This window comes from Oratosquilla oratoria, chromosome 15 (assembly GCF_046742065.1).
Source record: "Oratosquilla oratoria isolate Oo_2021 chromosome 15, ASM4674206v1, whole genome shotgun sequence".
Taxonomy (NCBI): domain Eukaryota; kingdom Metazoa; phylum Arthropoda; class Malacostraca; order Stomatopoda; family Squillidae; genus Oratosquilla; species Oratosquilla oratoria.
In genome coordinates this window covers 31,246,932-31,267,084 of record NC_134791.1, presented here as the reverse complement: position 1 = coordinate 31,267,084, position 20,153 = coordinate 31,246,932, and the positions used below count along the sequence as shown (strand labels likewise).

Genomic DNA, 20,153 nt, shown 5'->3' with positions numbered 1-20,153 from the left:
ATGGCACTCTATGGAACAGAGACTTGTAATTTGAATACGACAGAAAGGAAGGCTGAATATTTTTGTGATGGAGTTTTTAGAAATGTGGTGGAGGATGGAGGTGCAGATGAGAGCAGGGGTGGAAAGAGCTAAGAGCTGGAAGATAGGGTTGATCAAAGAATGATGAAGTGATTTGAATGTATTGAAAAAATGAACAAAGAAGAGCTAGCAAAATGAGCGTGGAAAGCAGAAGTGGAGGGAGGGAACTTCAGGGGAATACCAAGAATGAGGTGGATAGATGGGGTGAAGGAGGTATTGGATATAAGAAAAATGTCTGTTGAGCATGGAAGAGAGAATGCAAAATCATGAGTGGATGGAGAAAGATTTGAAAATAGGTGAGGAAATGATGCAGCCCAAATGGATGTTTTTAATCTGCTCTGTAAATTTCTCAAGTGGATGAAGGGGTTGGTTTTCCATATACCTGTAAAGAATCGGTGGAGATAAACCAATTTCAGCTGTCGTGCCCTACTGTGGATGTGCTGTGTCTTGGTGCATTGCCTCTGACCCGAGCAATGTGACAAGGGACAGGACTGAACCTTCATCTGAGAAGTGCTAAGATGGTAGAGACAACAAATGGGTTTTTGGATGGGTGCATGATAGGTGTATACTTTAGCTCAACTACCCCACTTATAAATGGGGAAATGCCTTTTGGTCTATGTGTATGTATGCATATATATCATCACCATCATCATCAGAAAGTAATGGAAAGGTGAAAGTACTGAGAATATAGTAATTAAGTTCACTTACCTGCACAATGTCGCCCACAAGTGATGCAATGAACATATTATCTAATTTCACATCTTCATTCTCCAAAATGTCCTGGAAGAACAAATAACAGAGCAACCTCATTTTAAAGGATTACAAAATCAATGTAAGTAAAATAATTGTCACCACACATATGCATGCACGCACTACATACGTCCAGGTGTTTACAAATTGGAAAAAAAGAGGAAAAAGAAAGGGTAAAAATGGATGGCAAAATAGTATCTGGAAAGAAAAGGTAACAGATGCTGATACACATTTACATAACTATAACACTAGTTAAGTTTGTACATCACCTTCAGAGACCCACGTGCACAATACTCGGTAATTAAACAGATGTGGGGAGGGTCCACGCATGCGCCTATGAAGCTGACAAGGTTGTCGTGTCTCAAGTCGCGCATCTGCAAGAGATACATCAAAGTGGTGAGGTGGTCAGGCACGGTAGAGGAAGGATCCCTCTGGCCTCTCCCATTGGCTTCTATCACATGCATCCATTTCACTCCTGCCTGATTAATCAGTGCAAAGATGGAACTTTATAATATTTCCATAAATACTATCTGTTCTTCCCCCGGTGCACCCAACTCATAGTTCAGGGGGTGGGCGTAAAATACTGATGATTCTGCTGATGAATTTGCTGATCTCAAACACTATTTTCATTCTTTTCTCATTATTTTAAAATGAAATTTTAGTAAATTGTTCCTTGAAACCTTACCTTTTCAATATCAAATGTTTTGAAAAAGTCCCATGTTGAGGTTGGTGCTTTTGATGAAATATTCGAAGCCGTTTTTGCGCATTTTAAACGGCCATTTAGGATTTTGCTTATCTTTTTTCCTAAAGTATTTTTAATATCATTTCTATAGTTTTTTAAGATTTTGTTGTGAAATTTTAGCATATTATTCTTTATAATCTTATCTTTCCAAAGATATCAATTTTTTTTTAAATCCCACATCTCAGTAAGTTGTGTTCACCGAAATAACACTACCAACCTTTGATCTCAGTGAGTTGTGTTCACTACCAACCTTTGATCTCAATGAGTTGTGTTCACCGAAATAAACACCACCAACCTTTGATCTCCCATGAGTTGTATTCACGAAAATAAACACAACCAAAAATAACCAATTAAATGTAGAATTAAGAAGAAAACAAAATCATACTACTGGAAAATTAAGGTTATAAAGAATAACATACTAAAATCTCACAAAAAAATCTATAAAAAACTAAAGAGATGGTATTAGAAATACTTTGGGAAAAAAGATCAGCAAAATTCGAAATGGCCGTTTTAAGTGCGCTAAAAACGGCTTCGTATATATGATAAAAAATAACCAACTAAATGTGGGATTTTTTAAAAACTTTTGATACCTTTGGAAAGATAAGGTAATATGCTAAAAATTCACAACAAAATCTCAAAAACTAAAGAGATTATATTAAAAAATACTTTGGGAAAAAATATCAGCAAAATCCAAAATGGCCGTTTAAAATGCGCAAAAACGGCCTCGTATATTTCATCAAAAACATCCACCTCAACATGGGACTTTTCAAACGTTTGATACCATTGGAAAGGTAAGGTTTTAAGGAATATAATACTTAAATTTCATTTTAAAATACCGTAAAATAAAGAAATGAGAAAAGAACGAAAATAGTGTTTAAGATCAGCAAATTCATCAGCATTTTACATCCACCATAGTTCAGGTCTTAACCCACACATTCTTCCAACTCTGTCGCACACATTTTCATTTGATCGACATCATGGCCATGGCTTTTTATGGTTTTATTTACTCATCCAACCATCTTTTTCTCTTCTTCCTTTTCCTCTCACTGCTGGCACCACCAATTTATGCATCCTTCAAGGATATTTCCTCTCACCCTATCTCAAAATACGACCATACTCTACTTTCTCTATCTCCCAATCTAATCTGTACCATAATCCCTTCATGAATCCTATCATTCCTTATTTTGTTATATTCTGTAACCATACGTAGCCCTCGATCACCTCATTTCTATTCCCTCCACATGACATTTCTCTCTTGCTTTGATCGTTCTAATCACTCAAAAATAAGATATTATGAATGGAATTGAAACCTCTAGAAAAACACAAAAGGAATAACGAAATATTTTGGTGTACCAGTATACAGAAAAAAAGTTCGTACCGTCTTTAGTTCCTTCTTCATCTTCCTAGTGATTTCAACTGACTTTTTACAAACTCTTTTGATTGCATAGATTCGACCCTTGTAGAGGCCGACTTGGGTGTAGACTGCGGAGTATCGAAAATCCGTATCGGGATTCGAACAAAGGGACACTTGACTTGTGCGCACTGTGTGGTACAGTCCCTAGACGAAGACATAAGACAACAGAGATGTACATAATGCGGGTGAAAGGGCAAATGTAATTATAGGTTCAAAAATACAAATGGATAATTAAATTGTGTGTGTGTGTGCTTGCCTGTTTACCTAATTGTGTTCACTTAATTGTAATGTCACAGGACCCATGTATGCAAGAACAGAGAGAGAGAGAGAGAGAGAGAGAGAGAGAGAGAGAGAGAGAGAGAGAGAGTGAGAGCACATACCTGGAGACGGACAAATTGGAGGCAGATTAGACAGATAGGTGGATAGAGACACAAACATATAAATACATTTATAGGCAAAAATAGACTGACATTGTAGTATGCATAATCAACCACTCTGAGAGAGGAAGGAAATTGAATAAGACATGATAAAAGAAAGAGAATGTGGCTGTTTTCATCCTTACCCTGGCAATCTTGTTGTTACCGTTGCTGACAGCAGGTGTAAACTCGTTTATCTGAATATCTTTATAGTCAATCTTCCACAGTAAGTTGTCTAACTCTTGCTCGTAACGCCAGTTTCTGTAATAAATCCATAAAGGAATTACATGTACTGACCGGTTCAGTACACGAAAGACAGCTACACAGTGGCTGGCAAGTCTTTGGGCCATCTCACAGACTGAGAAGAAATGTTGGGCTGTTGTCTGTGTTGCATTCGTGTGTGATTGTTTCTATATCACCGGCTTGCACCAGTAGAAGTGAAACAGTTTCTGATCATCACTTCTCCTTATCTGAATCTTTGGTTTATACATTTCTGTATGGGTGTTGATATATTTTTCTTAACCTTGTCTTGCAGGATCATCACAAGTAGGTAACCTTCATTGATTTTTATAAATGACGTGATGAATGGAACAAGAATTTACGCAAATCTGTTTGCAGATAATGCAAAGATCATGAAAATGAAGACTGTAAGTTACTACAAGAAGATCTAGACAGGATTTACGACTAGAGCCAAATGTGGGAAATTATACTAGATGGAAAAAATCACAAATCATTCGAATCACAAACATAAATTAATTCAAAGGCAATTTTGACAGTTGATGATAAAGAGACAGTATAGTTTTTTCCTGTAGATAATGACTATGTGCAGTCACAATCAAATATTTTGACCCATGCTATAGTTCTCACAATGTCGATAAAAATTTTTTGGTCGAGTATGCAATATATTTTCCTATGTATTTAGCGTACAGTTAAGTAATTTTCTTAAATAAATAAAAAAAAATGTCAGACAAAGAATTTTAATTTTGTATCCTGAAAAACTGGTGGGTGAAAAATTTTGCTTGTGATTGTACATATGCTTGAGTAAATACTTACCTATATACAATAAGTGACACAAAGAGAAGGACGAGAACAACTCCACCTGTGACTCCGCCAACAATCTCACCGGTTTCAGCTGCCAAGAAATAAAGATGAGTCAACTTGCGGAACAGCCTATAAGAGGAAATAATTCCATAATATACACAAACAAATTTAAGTTAAAGTTTGAACAATGAAGGCTAAAAGACAGGACCCCGTGATTGTAGAGAGAGAGATGGAGAAGAGGGTGTTGATGGGTTTTGAAGAGAGGATGTAGATTTATGCTCTGACATCGGTAACGCTAGGCCGCCACTTGTAGCTACCCATCATTGGTCCTTGTTTTGATTTGAGGAAAGAAAAAGTAAACATGTACACTATATGGTTTCCAATAGAACAATGGTTTTGAGCAGCTTCTTAGTACATACTTTGGCACATCTCGCCCCTGTATCCACATGGAGGTTCATCAACAGGAGGGCTTCCTGTTTTCCATTCAATAGTGCGAGTCAAATGTAGGACCTGGGAAAAAAACATAAGAGGACAAATTCAAGTACTATTTTTTCATTCTATTTATCTATCTATCAATTTATTTATTTATTTACTTATTTATTTATTTATTTATTTATTTATTTGTTTGTTTTGGGGCGCAGGGATGCAGGGATGACCCGTCATCCATGAGGAGTGAGATTCCCGAGAGGGGTGGGAGTAAAATGGGTGGGAATAGGTATGTGCCTCTGACTTAGTTACCTCCCTTGTAAGGGGGGAAAAAGCTCTCAGTATATAGATAGATAAACAGATAAATATTAATCTAATGCCTTCTTCATTTTGCACACGTAACTTATTCCTTGCCCCACCACTCATATTTTTCATTCACTACCTGTTCTTACCGGAACTCCCATGAAGTGTTCATTGTAGCGAAATCCTCCGACCGGATAGAGTCCGAACTTGCCAGAGGATGTATGGTTGGCACACCCACGGGCGATCAAAGTGTAGTTGCCCTCTGCATCTCCTCGCTCATCCACATATACCATATACCTGTTCAGCAAGATGTTCAACTCGTGAAGTATGCACATCCTTAAAATACACATACAGTATGACTGCACAGTAATTGTATAAGGTTCCAAAACTGATGGGGTACAAAATGTATTCAACAGAATAACACAAGGAAGAGAATATTATTGTTGCTGTGGCACTGACTGGGAAGGCACAGTCCACAGTAGGTGGCAACGGCTATGGGATTTCTATAGAGCCAAAGATCTTTCTGGGAAGAAACAATGAAATGTTGTCTGTCTTGTATTAGTGTGGGACGTTGTCACTGCCATACAGCAGTAGGAGAGGGGCAGCCATTAATTGTCAGCTCTTTCTGTGAAAAGTAGGGGGAAGTACAGGTGAGGATGTAGACAGGTTTTGAAGACAGGCACCAGGGAGATGGTACTCCCTGGTCTTGCGAGATCATCACCTGCAGGTACCCGTTATTGGTCCCAAAGGAAAAGAAAAAATATATCCGCAAAAATAATAATAAAGACGTGAAACTAATATAAAATAAAGCAAACATTTGGGTAGCAAGATAAAGGCTACTAGAAATTTATTAAAATGTAGCGGTTGTAATATGATGTAATATAATGTAATGTAACGTAATGCGTAATTTATAACTGCGTATGTAGCTACGCGCATTCTCTGGCACAGCAAACAACATACGCCAATACGTCGATGCCACATCATATAATTATGATGTGGCATATATTTTATCCGTATCCAGCTCTACCTTTTTCTGTAACATCTTAGAATGTAGATGCCCTATATGCATCCATGTTCATAATGTAGTTCTGTATATACTATATAAGCATGTCCTACGAAGATAGGTTAGACGTGGTAACTCTACATGCCCAGGCAGAGACGTTGCAGGCTACGACCAAGGGTCAGTGCGAAGGAGTAACCTGGTTGCGTTGGTTGTAACTTAATATCAAATACCACGTAACCTCGACTTTTATTTACTCTATCCGCATGCATAGGCATGTTACACGACACCATAACTGGTGACCGCCTAAAGTGACCATTTTATGTGGATAAGAGAAACGAGTGGATAATTAATTCAAAGTGACTGTTGTGTTTCGCAAGCGTGGTATTCCAGTGACGCTTTCAATACTTCGTGTGCCGTATCTAACGGGTACTGTATCGACGACGTATAAAGAAGCTCACTTTCTACACATCCTTCAACCTCATCCTTCATCCAAACCAACCAGCATCCTATCTGCGGAAACTATGTCGCAGAACGACGCTATTACGCCAGTCATTCGTCACGCCAGGCGCGACGCAAACAACAGCCGCAGTAGCAGCATCGAAGCCCAAATCAGCAACGTCAACACTTTCGGTAGCGGCAGCAGTCGCCGTCCGACCCCCGGCAATTTGACGAAACAACCCGAGCACACTGGTTTCTTCTACTGGATTCCCAATTAATTTTGGCGAACATCACCACGTCCTCCACCAAGTTTTATCACGTCATAGCAAGCTAACCGTTCGAGTGCTCAACCAGCTCAGTGATGACGTCGTCAACTCCGCCGACTATGACCCAACCGGAACTGTTTGATGCCCTCGTGCATCAAAACCATATAATGCACGAGAAACCTACGATATTCCTTCGAGAGCTCAGGAAGATTGGACAACAGCTGAAAGTGGACGACGAATTCTTGGAATTCAAGTTTCTGAAAGCAGTTCCCAGTGACATTCGACCTCTCGTAACACATGAAGGAACCCTGGACGAATTAGCCCGTGTCGCCGAAAACACTGCAGGCTTACGGTTCCGGCAACCGTAGTGCTCTAGTGTCAGTGGTTAGTGACAAAGTGTCGTGTTCACCCTCTCATAACAGTGCAATGTTTCATAGTAGCCCAAAAAGCTCAGTTTCTACTGACATTCCTATTGGAGTAAGACCGATATATGAGGGTCAATAGCAACATATCTGTAGGTATCATATATATTATGGTAGTAGAGCTAAATCATGTAAACATTGGTGTATGCTTTCTTCCATTTCCAGTAACATTTTGCCTGATTCCCGTCCTAATTCTCGTCCCCTGCTCCTAGGTCTAGTACGTCGGGAAACTAGATGGGCAGTCCATAGAAGTATCCTTTGCAACCGTCAGACAGAGCTCTTACATGCCTAAGTGCCGCCCCGGGGCAAAGTGCCGCCCCCCGGGGCAAAGTGCCGCCTCTGGGGCAAAGTGCCGTCCCCCGGGGCAAAGTGCCACCCGTGGGCAAAGTCCCGCCCCCGGGCCAAAGTGCCGTCCCCCGGGCCAAAGTACCCCCCCCGGGGGGCAAAGTGCCGCCCCCCGCGGTAAAGTGCCGCCCCCGGGGCAAAGTGCCGCCCCGGGGAAAGTTCTCAGCGACGCCCCCGCCTTCCCCATCACCACTTCCTATCTCCACCATCCCTTACAGCCTGTGTTAGCTATTGGCTTGCGAAATCATTAAACGGATTTTGAAAATTGTATTTAATGTCCCTGTTGCACAAAGGATAAGGGAAAAATATTTCATATTCTGTTGACTCTAACGCAAAATTCGTATATTACGGTAAAATATTCAGGCTCCTTTGACCTTTTTTTATTATAATTATTTTGTCAGCCTTGTGGACGGCATGTCCAGATTAGAATTGCCGCCCCCCTAAATGTGCCGCCCCCATGTGAGGTCCCTGCCCCATGTGAGGTCCCTGCCGTCAGACTACCACTTGTAATAACTACCTCAATAGGTTGCCAGAGATATGAATTTGTCATAGATACTGGTTCTCAAATCTCACTCTTACCCTATAACTCAGAATTATCTCCTTATCTTAGACCGACAGCAGTTCCTCTTACGAATGCTTCAGGAACACGCATACGCACGTATGGTGAAGTAGACGTGGAACTTGGAATTCGACGTATAAGACGTTCTTTTCCATGGTCCTTTGTAGTAGCTGATGTAGGCCTACGCCCCATCCTTGGAACATATTTTTTTAATTGCTAAATCACTGGTGATAGATTGTAAGAACCAGTATCTAGTTGATCCATCCACCGGATGCACCACTCCTTTTAAGACTTCAGATATTCCTGTCTTTTCACACGCGGTGCATTATGGGGAAAATTATTCAAGAATTATTGCTCTTCTTTCAGAATTCCCCATACTCACCGCACCATTGCAATTAACCAATGCTAAACATTTGGAAGGAACTATACACCATCGTATAAATACGGGCGACTCCGCCCCAATTTCATCTAAGGCAAGACCATTGACAGGTGAAAAGCTCAAGGCTGCTAAGGATGAGTTTCAATTATTGCCTAATGCTGGAATTATTTGTCGTTCTAATTCACCTTGGGCAGCCCCACTTCGTTTGGTTCCAAAGAAAGAATCACATTCATGGAGACTTTGCGGAGATTATCGAGATCTAAATAACGTAACTGCGCTCTCTCACCATGTCACTTAAGGATAAGACTATTTTTTCAGAGACTGACTTATAACGGGGATATCTGCAGATTCCTGTCGCTGAACAGGATATACCTAAAACTGCGGTATGCACATCATTTTGGCTCTGATTTTCTACATATGCCATATGGTCTTAAGAATGCAGGTTCTACCTTTCAGTGCTTCATATATACCATTCTTGCCAATGTAAACAATACCTTTACTTACCTAGACGACATCTTGGTTGCTAGTGAGACTTGAGGAATATCACTGATACTCAAACTGTCCTTTCTATTTTGTCTAACTTACTTTTCTTGGTTATGAGCTTAGCTCAAAAGGGATTAAGCCGCCTAGTGAGCTACTCTAGCTTCACCCACACGAACAGATAATATATCAACTCATGACGGACACTTCAAAACTAGCCGTTGGCGCCGTCCTCGATCAGGTCATAGATGGCGAGCTAATGCCCCTGGGTTTTTACTCAAAGAAACTCTAGGACACACAACATGCTTACTCTACGACCGAGAACTGTTGGCTGCTTATCTAGCCGTTTTATATTTCAAGTCACTCATTGATGGCCATACTTTGACCACACACCTTTGGTTGCAGCTTTTCACTTGAACTTTCTTGCTAAAACTGACAGACAACAACGACAACTCTGTTATTTCGGAGTACATGTCCTCAGCTGAGTACATTCGCGGTTACAACAATATTGTAACCGATTGTCTATCGCGACCGACATGCGCCGTATCACTCGACTATCCGAGTTCACTTTGCCCTTTGGTGTGACACCTCGACTAAAACTACGACCTTTCGTCCCGTTATCCTTACGGAGTAACGCAATCTCTTTCTTGCATAACCTTTCCCATCCTGGAGTTCACTCCACATCTAAATTGGTAAAACAATGCTATTTCTGGCCTTGCATTGACAAACATGTATAGAACTTTGTCAAAGAATGTCTTCCATGTCAACAAGCCAAGACTACTTGCCACACCGTTTCACCTATCTCTACTCTTACCGACCGTTTCCAGTCAGTCCACATTGATATTGTTGGACCACTACCACCTGGAACCCTTCTTAATTATCCTTACCCTTTTCCAAACAAATGCTGACTTGCATTGACCGAGTGAGAGGGAGTAAGCTGCTTGTGTTGGTTGAGTGTAACTTAATAATACCAAATACCACGTAACCTTGACTTTTATTTACTCTATCCACACGCGTAATCATGGTGTACGACACAAAAAAAAATCTTCTTTTTTAGTCACCTTGCACCCAACAATTCACGTGATTATCCTTATATCTGGCAAACTATTAGAAAACTCAACTGATTCTTGTCCTAAACCTGATACTAAACTGTCCTATAGCAAAAATAAATACCTTCAATGTAACATTAAATTGAGCCATGAAATTTGAATACAAATTCTATGTAACTTAAATTCCTAATAAAATAACCTGAAGATACTCATGAATTAGACTATACAATCTAGCACAAGACCTAAGCGCCACTCACCCCATGGCACTTTTGTAGCTGGTGCCTAGGATCCTTCTGATGATCGCCCTGCCGTCTTGAGGGTCTTTGCCTTCCTGTAGTGTGGCATTCAGAGTGCGTGCATACAAGTGAACGGCATCATATAGATAGGCAGCTTCAGCACGTATCTGTAACAGAAATATATGTACTGCTTGATTAGAACATCATAAATGTGGGATTGGAAAAAGTGCAACTGCGAGCCACAAAACTGATTCCAAATATCAAAAATAAATCATATGAAAATCGACTAAAACATATAAATCTGCTTTCCCTAAAAAAGCGTAGACTCAGAGATGACTTGATACAGGTCTTTAACCCATTCAACTCCGATGACAAGATGTCTTGTCATTTGGTCAAATAAAACAAAAAATCATAAAACACAAAAATGTTTGATCAAACACCAGAAAAATATGACGTCAATCCTCGCTTCGCTCGCAGCGAAGCGAGGACGGACGTCATATTTTTCTGGTGTTTGATCAAACATTTTGGTGTTTTATGATTTTTTGTTTTATTTGACCAAATGACAAGACATCTTGTCATCGGAGTTGAATGGGTTAAGATTCTAAAGGGAATTGACAACATCAAAAGTGACAATTTTCACAATGAATGAAAATCCGACAAGAAATAATGGTCTCAAACTGTCAGGAAATATATTTAATTTGGAATTGGATAGAAACAACTTCGCTAAACGTGTAGTTAATGAATGGAATAAACTTCCTGCAGAGGCAGTGCAATATAGATCAGTTCGAAGCTTTAAGATTCGTTTGGTTAAACACCTAAGATGCTGTAATGCCTACCATTTATTTTATATTTGTTTACTTGTTTGTTATTGTCTGTTTATTATAATTTCCTTGATCATCATTTATTATCATTCATCTGTCAATTAATTATTATTTACTATTTACATGTTTGTTTATTACTTAGCTTTACCTATTTATTTATTTACTTATTTGATCAATTAATTAATCAATTAATTAATTTATTTATTTATTTATATATATTTTTTTTGCATCCAACCTAGTTATGGACCAAAAGGTTTCCTGTCGGCATGCTCCTCCTTTGTAATCCTTTGATATCTGATCATGTGTTCAAGACAGTCAGATGGCATGGGATAGAACACAGCAACATTTGAATGTTGCAGAGGACACGGGACCAGGTACTTGTGACACTGAAATGGTGACAGTAATCCTAAGCCTTAATTCATTTGTGTCACGTTGTACTTTTGAAAAGATGGCCTCCCGAGCTGCTGATAGAAATATTTACCTAAAGGGTACACTTTCATATGTCATCATTTATGAATATGAGTTACACGTGTATTTACTTTGTAGCCTTGTGGTTTATTTTGCTCTGAAAGGTAATCATAACTGAAAGGGTGTTCTCACTTACTCTCTTCAGTCCACCAAATTGCATCACAGCATTGGGGTGGTTGAAAGGCGGAAGCTCGAGAAACGCATTCACTTTAGCCGTGAACTCCTCAAATCCAACAGGAGGTGATGGCACGACACCTATGAATAGAAGATGAGGAAGAATATATAAATAAGCTCAACCGCAAGGGCTCGAACCTTTGCCTTAGCGACTGCTTATTATGAAGCAAAGACGATAGCAGTCGCTAAGACAAAGGTTCGAGTCCTTGCGGTGGAGCTAATTTCCATTTGTCAAAAATGACACACAAGAGTATATAAACACTCCATTTCTCCCTTGAATGCCAGACTTTAGTACTCGCAACCTCCTTTTTTAATAAAACACATCAGCTCTCCTACATTAAAAGAATTAGCCCAGACAGAAACATTGTGCTCATCCTAGACTGGATACAGACACTCCTTCACTTACGAACATTCGTCTTACGATCTTTCATACATAAGAACGAAGCTTCAAGCCAACTTTATCAGTTTCAAAGATAAAAAAATCCAACATTAAAGTATTAGTAAATACAATTGATTTTTGTTTTATGTATCATTAGTAATATGTTTTAGGATTAGAAAGCATGTATTGACTTATAATTATGCGTGTAGATTTGAGTTCCTATGAAATGATGTTGAATAACGACTTACAAACATTTCGGGTTACGAGCGGCCGTTAGGAGCGTAACTAGTTCGTAAGTTGAGGAGTGTCTTACTGTAGTCATGCTAGGTCGAATGCCTTCAGGCCTCATGCCATACTGAAATGTCCTACCTAACTAAACCCTCTAACAATGCAGGATTCGAATAATCTTCAATATAACAATAACAATTTGTTAAACTAACCTTTGGTATCCATACTTTTCTGTGATAATTTTAAACTATATGTACACTATCTCTAATTTCAAATCTATGTTTCTGTATACACTCGTTCACTTAGAGGCCTGTTGGCCTGCACTTACCAACAAAGTTTTGGTAGGCTGCTTGAATAGTAGCGTTGGTTGCTTCATTGAGGAGGTCACGCAGGTAACGACCTGGGTAGTTTCTGTCGTACTGACGAAGCGAGACGCCTACCACAAAATACTCACCTTGAAAAAAATATATAAATAAATGAATGAATGAGTGACAGAGGAGATACAAAACAAATGTCCTTAAAATCAAACGTGATAAACAAAGAAGATAAAGGAAACGGAAACTCACGAGTGTAAATCCTTATATGTATATTACAACTTGATAAATTACATGAAGAGAACAATGCGATGACCAGTGTTGTGAGCAAGGTGCACTATGGGTAAACTGACAGTATTAGTGAGGGAGAAACGAGGTAGTGCAATCTTCCCATGGTTTAAGCGGGAATGAATGAAAGGGACGGGTGGAACGGAAGCAAGCGAAAGGGGTGGAGTTGTTCCTCTCCCATGCCTAGTCACCTTTGTGGGGAACGGCTGACTGTATGAAGAAAGAAAGAGAGCTGGCAACATATAGTACAATTTCTCCTCAGAATGATCCGCTATCTCATAGAGGTCATAAGTCCAGTGTAAGAAAGAGACCCAAGGCTACAGGCTGATGTACATATTAAAAAAAGGTTGACTACAAGAAGAAAGGACAAGTGTTCCACTTACCTTTGTCAAAGAGACCCTTTTCCTCCATTGCTGTCATGAGTCCAAGAAATTCGTAATAATGCCCCAGTACAACATAAACTGAAAAAAAAAACCCATGGAGTGTTAATGGCACTAACAATCTTGCACACAAAAAAAAAAATGTATCACTGAATCCACGAAATATGTGATTAAATGGAGAAATCAAACATAAATAATATGATTTACATTTATCAACCACAATTCACTTTAATTCTAAGCTATCAGCATTGAGTAACTCGAGGAGGCCAACATACAGAAATTGAAATGTGGTACAGCCAAGGACTCGAACCTGTGTAGCACGTGGCAAATGATAGTGATTTAATCGATTGCGGCATCAAGACCACATTTCAATTTCTGCATGTTGGTCTCCTTGACTTTCTCGATGTCGATGGCTCAGAATTAAAGTGAATTGTGGTTGATAAATGTAAATCTGTTCACTGGGAGCCATTCAGTGTTGTATAAATAATATGAGTTTTGAGAGAGCCATAGTCTTATGTGCCAGTGTACCACATATATCCAGACATCTTAACAAGATCCGAGTAAATTTTATAACGAAATCTTACTATGTCATTTAACCCTAACCAGAGGATATAACCAGCCACGCTTAGTACCCAGATGCTGTTGATCTTCACATTGCATAATAATTTTCGTAATATCATATGCATATCGGAACGGGTTTCAATTTCCCACCCTCTTCCACACTCTCCATGGCTTGGCTTTCAAGGTTCATTACAAGTTTTGATAAATAATTCAATTTAGAGCTTGTTCATGATACAGTCTCGATGCTTAAAATTATGGCGCTCAACATAGAAATGAAAAGAAAAAGGAAAGGAAAAGAAACGAGAGAGAAAAAATACTTGGCGTATTCCTAGCCACCCACGGCTTTCTACTACTTGTTCTTTCCTCCCTTTTCTTTTCTTTTTCTTTCGACTTCGAGTGAAATTATTGTAAAGTTAGGAAAGGGGAAGAGACCTTCTTAACATGCATTTTTAGGTGAATAATAACGATCCAGCTAAGTTCGCCATATCTTTTTGTTACCCTTCCAATTTCCTTTGCCTATTACCTATAATTCCATCTTTTCAGAGCGGCAGAACTAGTTCCCAATGATAGAAACGCTGTTTTTTGGCGACAAAATACATTACATTTATTCGCAATAACTGTTATGAATATTTTCATTTATGCAGAGAGTATTATTATCACTACGCAGCTAGGCTTCTTGCCAAAAGCAAATTATATTGCTATAGCACCATATTTCGTTTCACTATCATCACAGGCCAATATCACTTTTAAAAAGTACCAAAGAACATAGAGCAAGTTTACACCGATTTTTTTATCTTCCTTACCTCGAGAATCTGTGTAGGTGTCTTGCAGAAGCGAAACGAAAGGGTTTGTAGCATAGCCATGGTGGTATGTGGCTGCCCAAGAACGCGCAAACAAAATTGTGATGTTGTTGGTCTCAAACACCTCGTGGATTGTCTCAGCCACCCTACTAAAATCCTCATCGGGTGAACTATTGTACAGGAAAGTCACCTGTAGGGAGAGAGATTACTGATTAATCACTAGATTAACATGGTTTATCGAAGTCTTAGATTTCAGCTAACTATGCCCTATGTCTATTTAGAAAACGGGGACTTTTAGGATTATCTAGTATCTGAACTAATTTCTTTTCCAAGAATTAAAATCATAACTTCAAAATTTAAAAAGTGTTCATGTGGTCCAGACACAGTACCTCTCGATCATCTCATATCAGCACACATAGAAGCCCAATCCTTCTACCAAGTACCAACTTCTACTTTTGCTTACAACGGTGCCTTCCACGTACCTTTTTCCATTTGAATTTGTTGAGCACAGCTGCCACCGATTTACTGATCTGCGTGTCCGGTGGACGAGTTCGTGCGAAGGTGGGGAACTTAGTTTTGTCCGAAGTCGCTGGATGAGTGCAAAACTAGAAGAAAAAGAGAACGATAGTGAATATGGTAATGACGACGACATCGATGATTATGATGGTGATAGTAAAGGTGGTGGTAATGACGACGATGATGGAGACGGTGATGATAGCTGTGATGTTGATGTCATTGGTGGTGATGACGATGACCGACGGTAATGAGAAGAATTCTATTACTAAGATATCGATGATGACGACGACAACGATGACGATGATGGGGGATAATGTTTCTTTAAGGACACTAAATGCAAGACTTGGGCAGCGCAGACGATAGAAAAATAACTAGTTTGCCGACATGTCAAAGGAACTTAACTACATCTACAACCTCCGCATTAAAATGAGATGTTTTCAGTGTCACTTCACCGGGGTGCCGTATCCGCTTGGACGTTGGCTCCTCTTAACAAGATGACATTTGTTATTTCTTTTCCTACAGATGTCCTTAGCCCGTCTACTTTATTTTCTGCGTGGTCTTCCTCTTGCCCTCTTTCCCTCTATTTTTCCTGTTTGGCACGTATGTTCTAATTGTTGTTTTCTCATGACGTGTCCTACAAAGTGTAACTGTCTTTTCCTGATAGTTTCTATATTTCCCTGTGTTCCTATTAGCTGCAGTATTTATCCATTTGTCTTAAATTCTGTCCATGAAATTTTCAGCATCCTTTCCCAAATCTACATTTCTACTGCTTTGACCCTGTCCTGCATTTATAAAGGATTACAAAGGATTACAAAGGAAGAATATGCTGACAGGAGACCTTCTGGTCTATAACTAGGTCGGATGCGAACAAAATTACAATATTTTGGTAAACGCGTTGGTAGGTTTGGTTAAAATAATCAGCCTCGTACTCTTTAAAAAAGATAGATTTAGTGCTCTAGACAACCGTTTGACGGCCAACAATGATGCATGAACGATCATTACCGAGCAAAACATACATTAAGGACAGAAGCGCTGGTTTATTATCGGCGAGCGGTGAGATACGAAGACCCTCGTCACCAAACTCCCAGATGTCCTCGTCGGTCTGTTTACAGCTTCCCTTTCTCTCTTGTGCCTCTGTCTTTTGACCGTGAGGTTTTCATTGCACTTCGATGACTGATCGGTTCGTCTTCAAGAGTTCGCTCGGCCAGGGCGCATTCGGCAACGTCTTCTCCGCCGAAAGGATCGAGGACAAAGCCACGGTGGCTATCAAAGTGGTCCCGAAGGCTCTGGTACGTCGCTGGGCAGACCCCGAGAGGAGGGTGCCCTTGGAAGTAGCACTGCTGCAAAAGGTACAGCACGTGCAGGAAGTCGTCCACCTCGACGAGTACTTCTTCGACAGAAGCTCCCTGTACATGGTGATGGAACTTATTCCAGGTGCAGTCGACCTCTGGAGTTATACGTCCAAGGTCGGTAACCTGGACAGCGAAGACGCCAGGATTGTGTTCAGACAGCTGGTGAAAGCTGTTTCTGAATGCTACGCAGCTGGCGTGGCCCATGGAGATATCCAGCTGGGGAACGTACTCGTCTTCAGAGACTCAGAGACAGGAAGTCTGAGACTCAAGCTTCTGGACTTCGGCATGGGGAAGTTCATCCAAGAAGAAGACCCACTCTCTCCAAAGGACCATGAAAGAGCGTCCGTTAAACAACTTGGAGAATTCCTGTATTACCTGGTCTACCACAAGTTCCCCTTCGGCGCCAAGTCCAAAAGGCGATGTTTCCCCGAACAAGTCGGAAGGACCTGCCGAGACCTTATCAAGAGGTGTCTCAAGAAAGAAGGCACCAATCTTAAAGACCTCAACGAGCACCCATGGGTCACAGGTCATAGTGGTCGTAAGGTCAAAATTACGAAAAATGAAGCAAAGAAAACGAGTTATTTGCGCCGTTTTCTTCGAAAGCTTCGAAGACTGAGTTGCTTTGGTTAAGCGTCTCACCTGGAAGTTGCCCCGAAGTCCCGGGTACTAACTAGCCCTGGCCTGTCTGCCAACGCCGCTAGAAAGAGTCTACCAAAGAGCACCATAAGAACAAAGAAATTTCTATAAAAAAAGGAAACGAATAAAAAATTCTCTAATAGAATCTTGAGGGTTCGAACTGTCCATCAACAATACTTATTAGAACATTCCACTTCAGCCCCTGTATGCTGGTAGCGTCATCGGAAGCGTGCTGGTCTCGCATTCATAAGAACATAAGAACACAGGAATGAAGGAGACTACAAGAGACCATAAGGCCTACACTAGGCAGTTCCATGTCCATTACCACCTGTCATCTCCATCCATAAAGTTGTCTAATAGTTTCTTAAAACATCTGATAATTTCAACGCTCACTACATGGATACTAAGTCTATTCCATTCGTTGACCACCCTATTAGTAAACCAATACATGCCTATTTCCTTCTTAAATCTAAATTTGTCAAGGTTAAATCCATTACTGCGAATCCTACCCTTAGTTTTGGGTTCGAATCCCGCACTCCTCTCCGATTCTCAGCAGTGACTACTTGTTACCTGCCCCAACAGTCCCCAAAGTGCATAATGGGGTAAAGGTGACGGCTTCGGCCGCTGCTACTCAGCGTCTCCTGTCGTGGACTCCTCACATCATTGATCCCATTAGCGATACAACACCGAGAGAGTGAGGTTCGAATTGAAATGAAAGTTTCAACATTACACAAGAGACAAGAAAAGAAAAAAAGGCACTGTAAATACCATGTAATGGTGTACTTGTAGCATTGTACATTTGCTGTTGTTGTATATTATACATACATTTGTTTACTAATTGTCCAAATTTCACATCCATATGATAATACTGACCAAATGTAATATTCTACAAATCTTTTCCTTGTTTTCAATGTACGAATCGTAAACAACGATGATATCTCTCGCACCACGAAAAGAATATTAATTATTTTGACATGAATGACAAAACTATTATGATGGAATAGAAACAGCACACTTACGTAAGAGATCATGGGCAAATTGAAGGATGCTGCCATCCGGGCCTCATGAAGACACGTTTCTTGGGGCCCGATGTATGCGGAGATGTTGGCGTTCCAGAGCCTGGCCGTCTGAAGAATGCTCTCAGTCTCCTGACCGTAGGTCTCGGCCACTTCGAAGGCGTGGTCTTCCTCTTGCCCTCTTTCCCTCTATTTTTCCTGTTTGGCACGTATGTTCTAATTGTTGTTTTCTCATGACGTGTCCTACAAAGTGTAACTCTTTTCCTGATAGTTTCTATATTTCCCTGTGTTCCTATTAGCTGCAGTATTTATCCATTTGTCTTAAATTCTGTCCATGAAATTTTCAGCATCCTTTTCCAAATCTACATTTCTACTGCTTTGACCCTGTCCTGCATTTATAAAAGGATTACAAAGGATTACAAAGGAAGAATATGCTGACAGGAGACCTTCTGGTCCATAACTAGGTTGGATGCGAACAAAATTACAATATTTTGGTAAACGCGTTGGTAGGTTTGGTTGAAATAATCAGCCTCGTACTCTTTAAAAAAGATAGAATTAGTGCTCTAGACAACCGTTTGACGGCCAACAATGATGCATGAACGATCATTACCGAGCAAAACATACATTAAGGACAGAAGCGCTGGTTTATTATCGGCGAGCGGTGAGATACGAAGACCCTCGTCACCAAACTCCCAGATGTCCTCGTCGGTCTGTTTACAGCTTCCCTTTCTCTCTTGTGCCTCCGTCTTTTGACCGTGAGGTTTTCATTGCACTTCGATGACTGATCGGTTCGTCTTCAAGAGTTCGCTCGGCCAGGGCGCATTCGGCCACGTCTTCTCCGCCGAAAGGATCGAGGACAAAGCCACGGTGGCTATCAAAGTGGTCCCGAAGGCTCTGATACGTCGCTGGGCAGACCCCGAGAGGAGGGTGCCCTTGGAAGTAGCACTGCTGCAAAAGGTACAGCACGTGCAAGAAGTCGTCCAGCTCGACGAGTACTTCTTCGACAGAAGCTCCCTGTACATGGTGATGGAGCTTATTCCAGGTGCAGTCGACCTCTGGGACTACACGTCCAAGGTCGGTAACCTGGACAGCGAAGACGCCAGGATTGTGTTCCGACAGCTGGTGAAAGCTGTTTCTGAATGCTACGCAGCTGGCGTGGCCCATGGAGATATCCAGCTGGGGAACGTACTCGTCTTCAGAGACTCAGAGACAGGAAGTCTGAGACTCAAGCTTCTGGACTTCGGCATGGGGAAGTTCATCCAAGAAGAAGACCCACTCTCTCCAAAGGACCATGAAAGAGCGTCCGTTAAACAACTTGGAGAATTCCTGTATTACCTGGTCTACCACAAGTTCCCCTTCGGCGCCAAGTCCAAAAGGCGATGTTTCCCCGAACAAGTCGGAAGGACCTGCCGAGACCTTATCAAGAGGTGTCTCAAGAAAGAAGGCACCAATCTTAAAGACCTCAACGAGCACCCATGGGTCACAGGTCATAGTGGTCGTAAGGTCAAAATTACGAAAAATGAAGCAAAGAAAACGAGTTATATGCGCCGTTTTCTTCGAAAGGTTCGAAGATTGTGTTGCTTTGGTTAAGCGTCTCACCTGGAAGTTGCCCCGAAGTCCCGGGTACTAACTAGCCCTGGCCTGTCTGCCAACGCCGCTAGGAAGGGCCTACCGAAGAGCACCATAAGAGCAAAGAAATTTCTAAAGGAAATGAATAAAACATTCTCTATTAGAATCTTGAGGGTTCGAACTGTCCATCAACAATACTTATTAGAACATTCCACTTCAGCCCCTGTATGCTGGTAGCGTCATCGGAAGCGTGCTGGTCTCGCATTCATAAGAACATAAGAACACAGGAATGAAGGAGACTACA

The 20,153-nt window shown here is 40.8% G+C and overlaps 2 protein-coding genes across 2 annotated transcripts in view; one reads left to right on the top strand and one right to left on the bottom strand.

Annotated features, from left to right (window-relative positions):
* LOC143033385 (guanylate cyclase 32E-like) overlaps positions 1–18,436 on the bottom strand; it is a 40,956-nt gene extending 22,520 nt beyond the window's left edge. The window contains exons 1-14 of the mRNA XM_076198736.1: positions 18,284–18,436; positions 15,243–15,365; positions 14,764–14,950; positions 13,403–13,480; positions 12,746–12,871; positions 11,773–11,891; positions 10,369–10,514; positions 5,320–5,467; positions 4,861–4,951; positions 4,454–4,532; positions 3,547–3,661; positions 2,949–3,128; positions 1,098–1,202; positions 787–858 (exon numbers count right to left, since the gene is read on the bottom strand). Of these exons, the coding sequence (XP_076054851.1) occupies positions 787–858; positions 1,098–1,202; positions 2,949–3,128; positions 3,547–3,661; positions 4,454–4,532; positions 4,861–4,951; positions 5,320–5,467; positions 10,369–10,514; positions 11,773–11,891; positions 12,746–12,871; positions 13,403–13,480; positions 14,764–14,950; positions 15,243–15,365; positions 18,284–18,319 (1,605 nt within the window). The 5' untranslated portion in view covers positions 18,320–18,436. The remainder of the gene's footprint in view (positions 1–786; positions 859–1,097; positions 1,203–2,948; positions 3,129–3,546; positions 3,662–4,453; positions 4,533–4,860; positions 4,952–5,319; positions 5,468–10,368; positions 10,515–11,772; positions 11,892–12,745; positions 12,872–13,402; positions 13,481–14,763; positions 14,951–15,242; positions 15,366–18,283) is intronic.
* Positions 18,437–19,057: 621 nt separating this feature from the next.
* LOC143033107 (serine/threonine-protein kinase pim-3-like) lies at positions 19,058–19,870 on the top strand. Its single transcript, XM_076198308.1, has one exon. It carries the CDS (start codon positions 19,058–19,060, stop codon positions 19,868–19,870), a length of 813 nt encoding a protein of 270 aa, XP_076054423.1.
* The last annotated feature ends 283 nt before the right edge of the window (positions 19,871–20,153 follow it).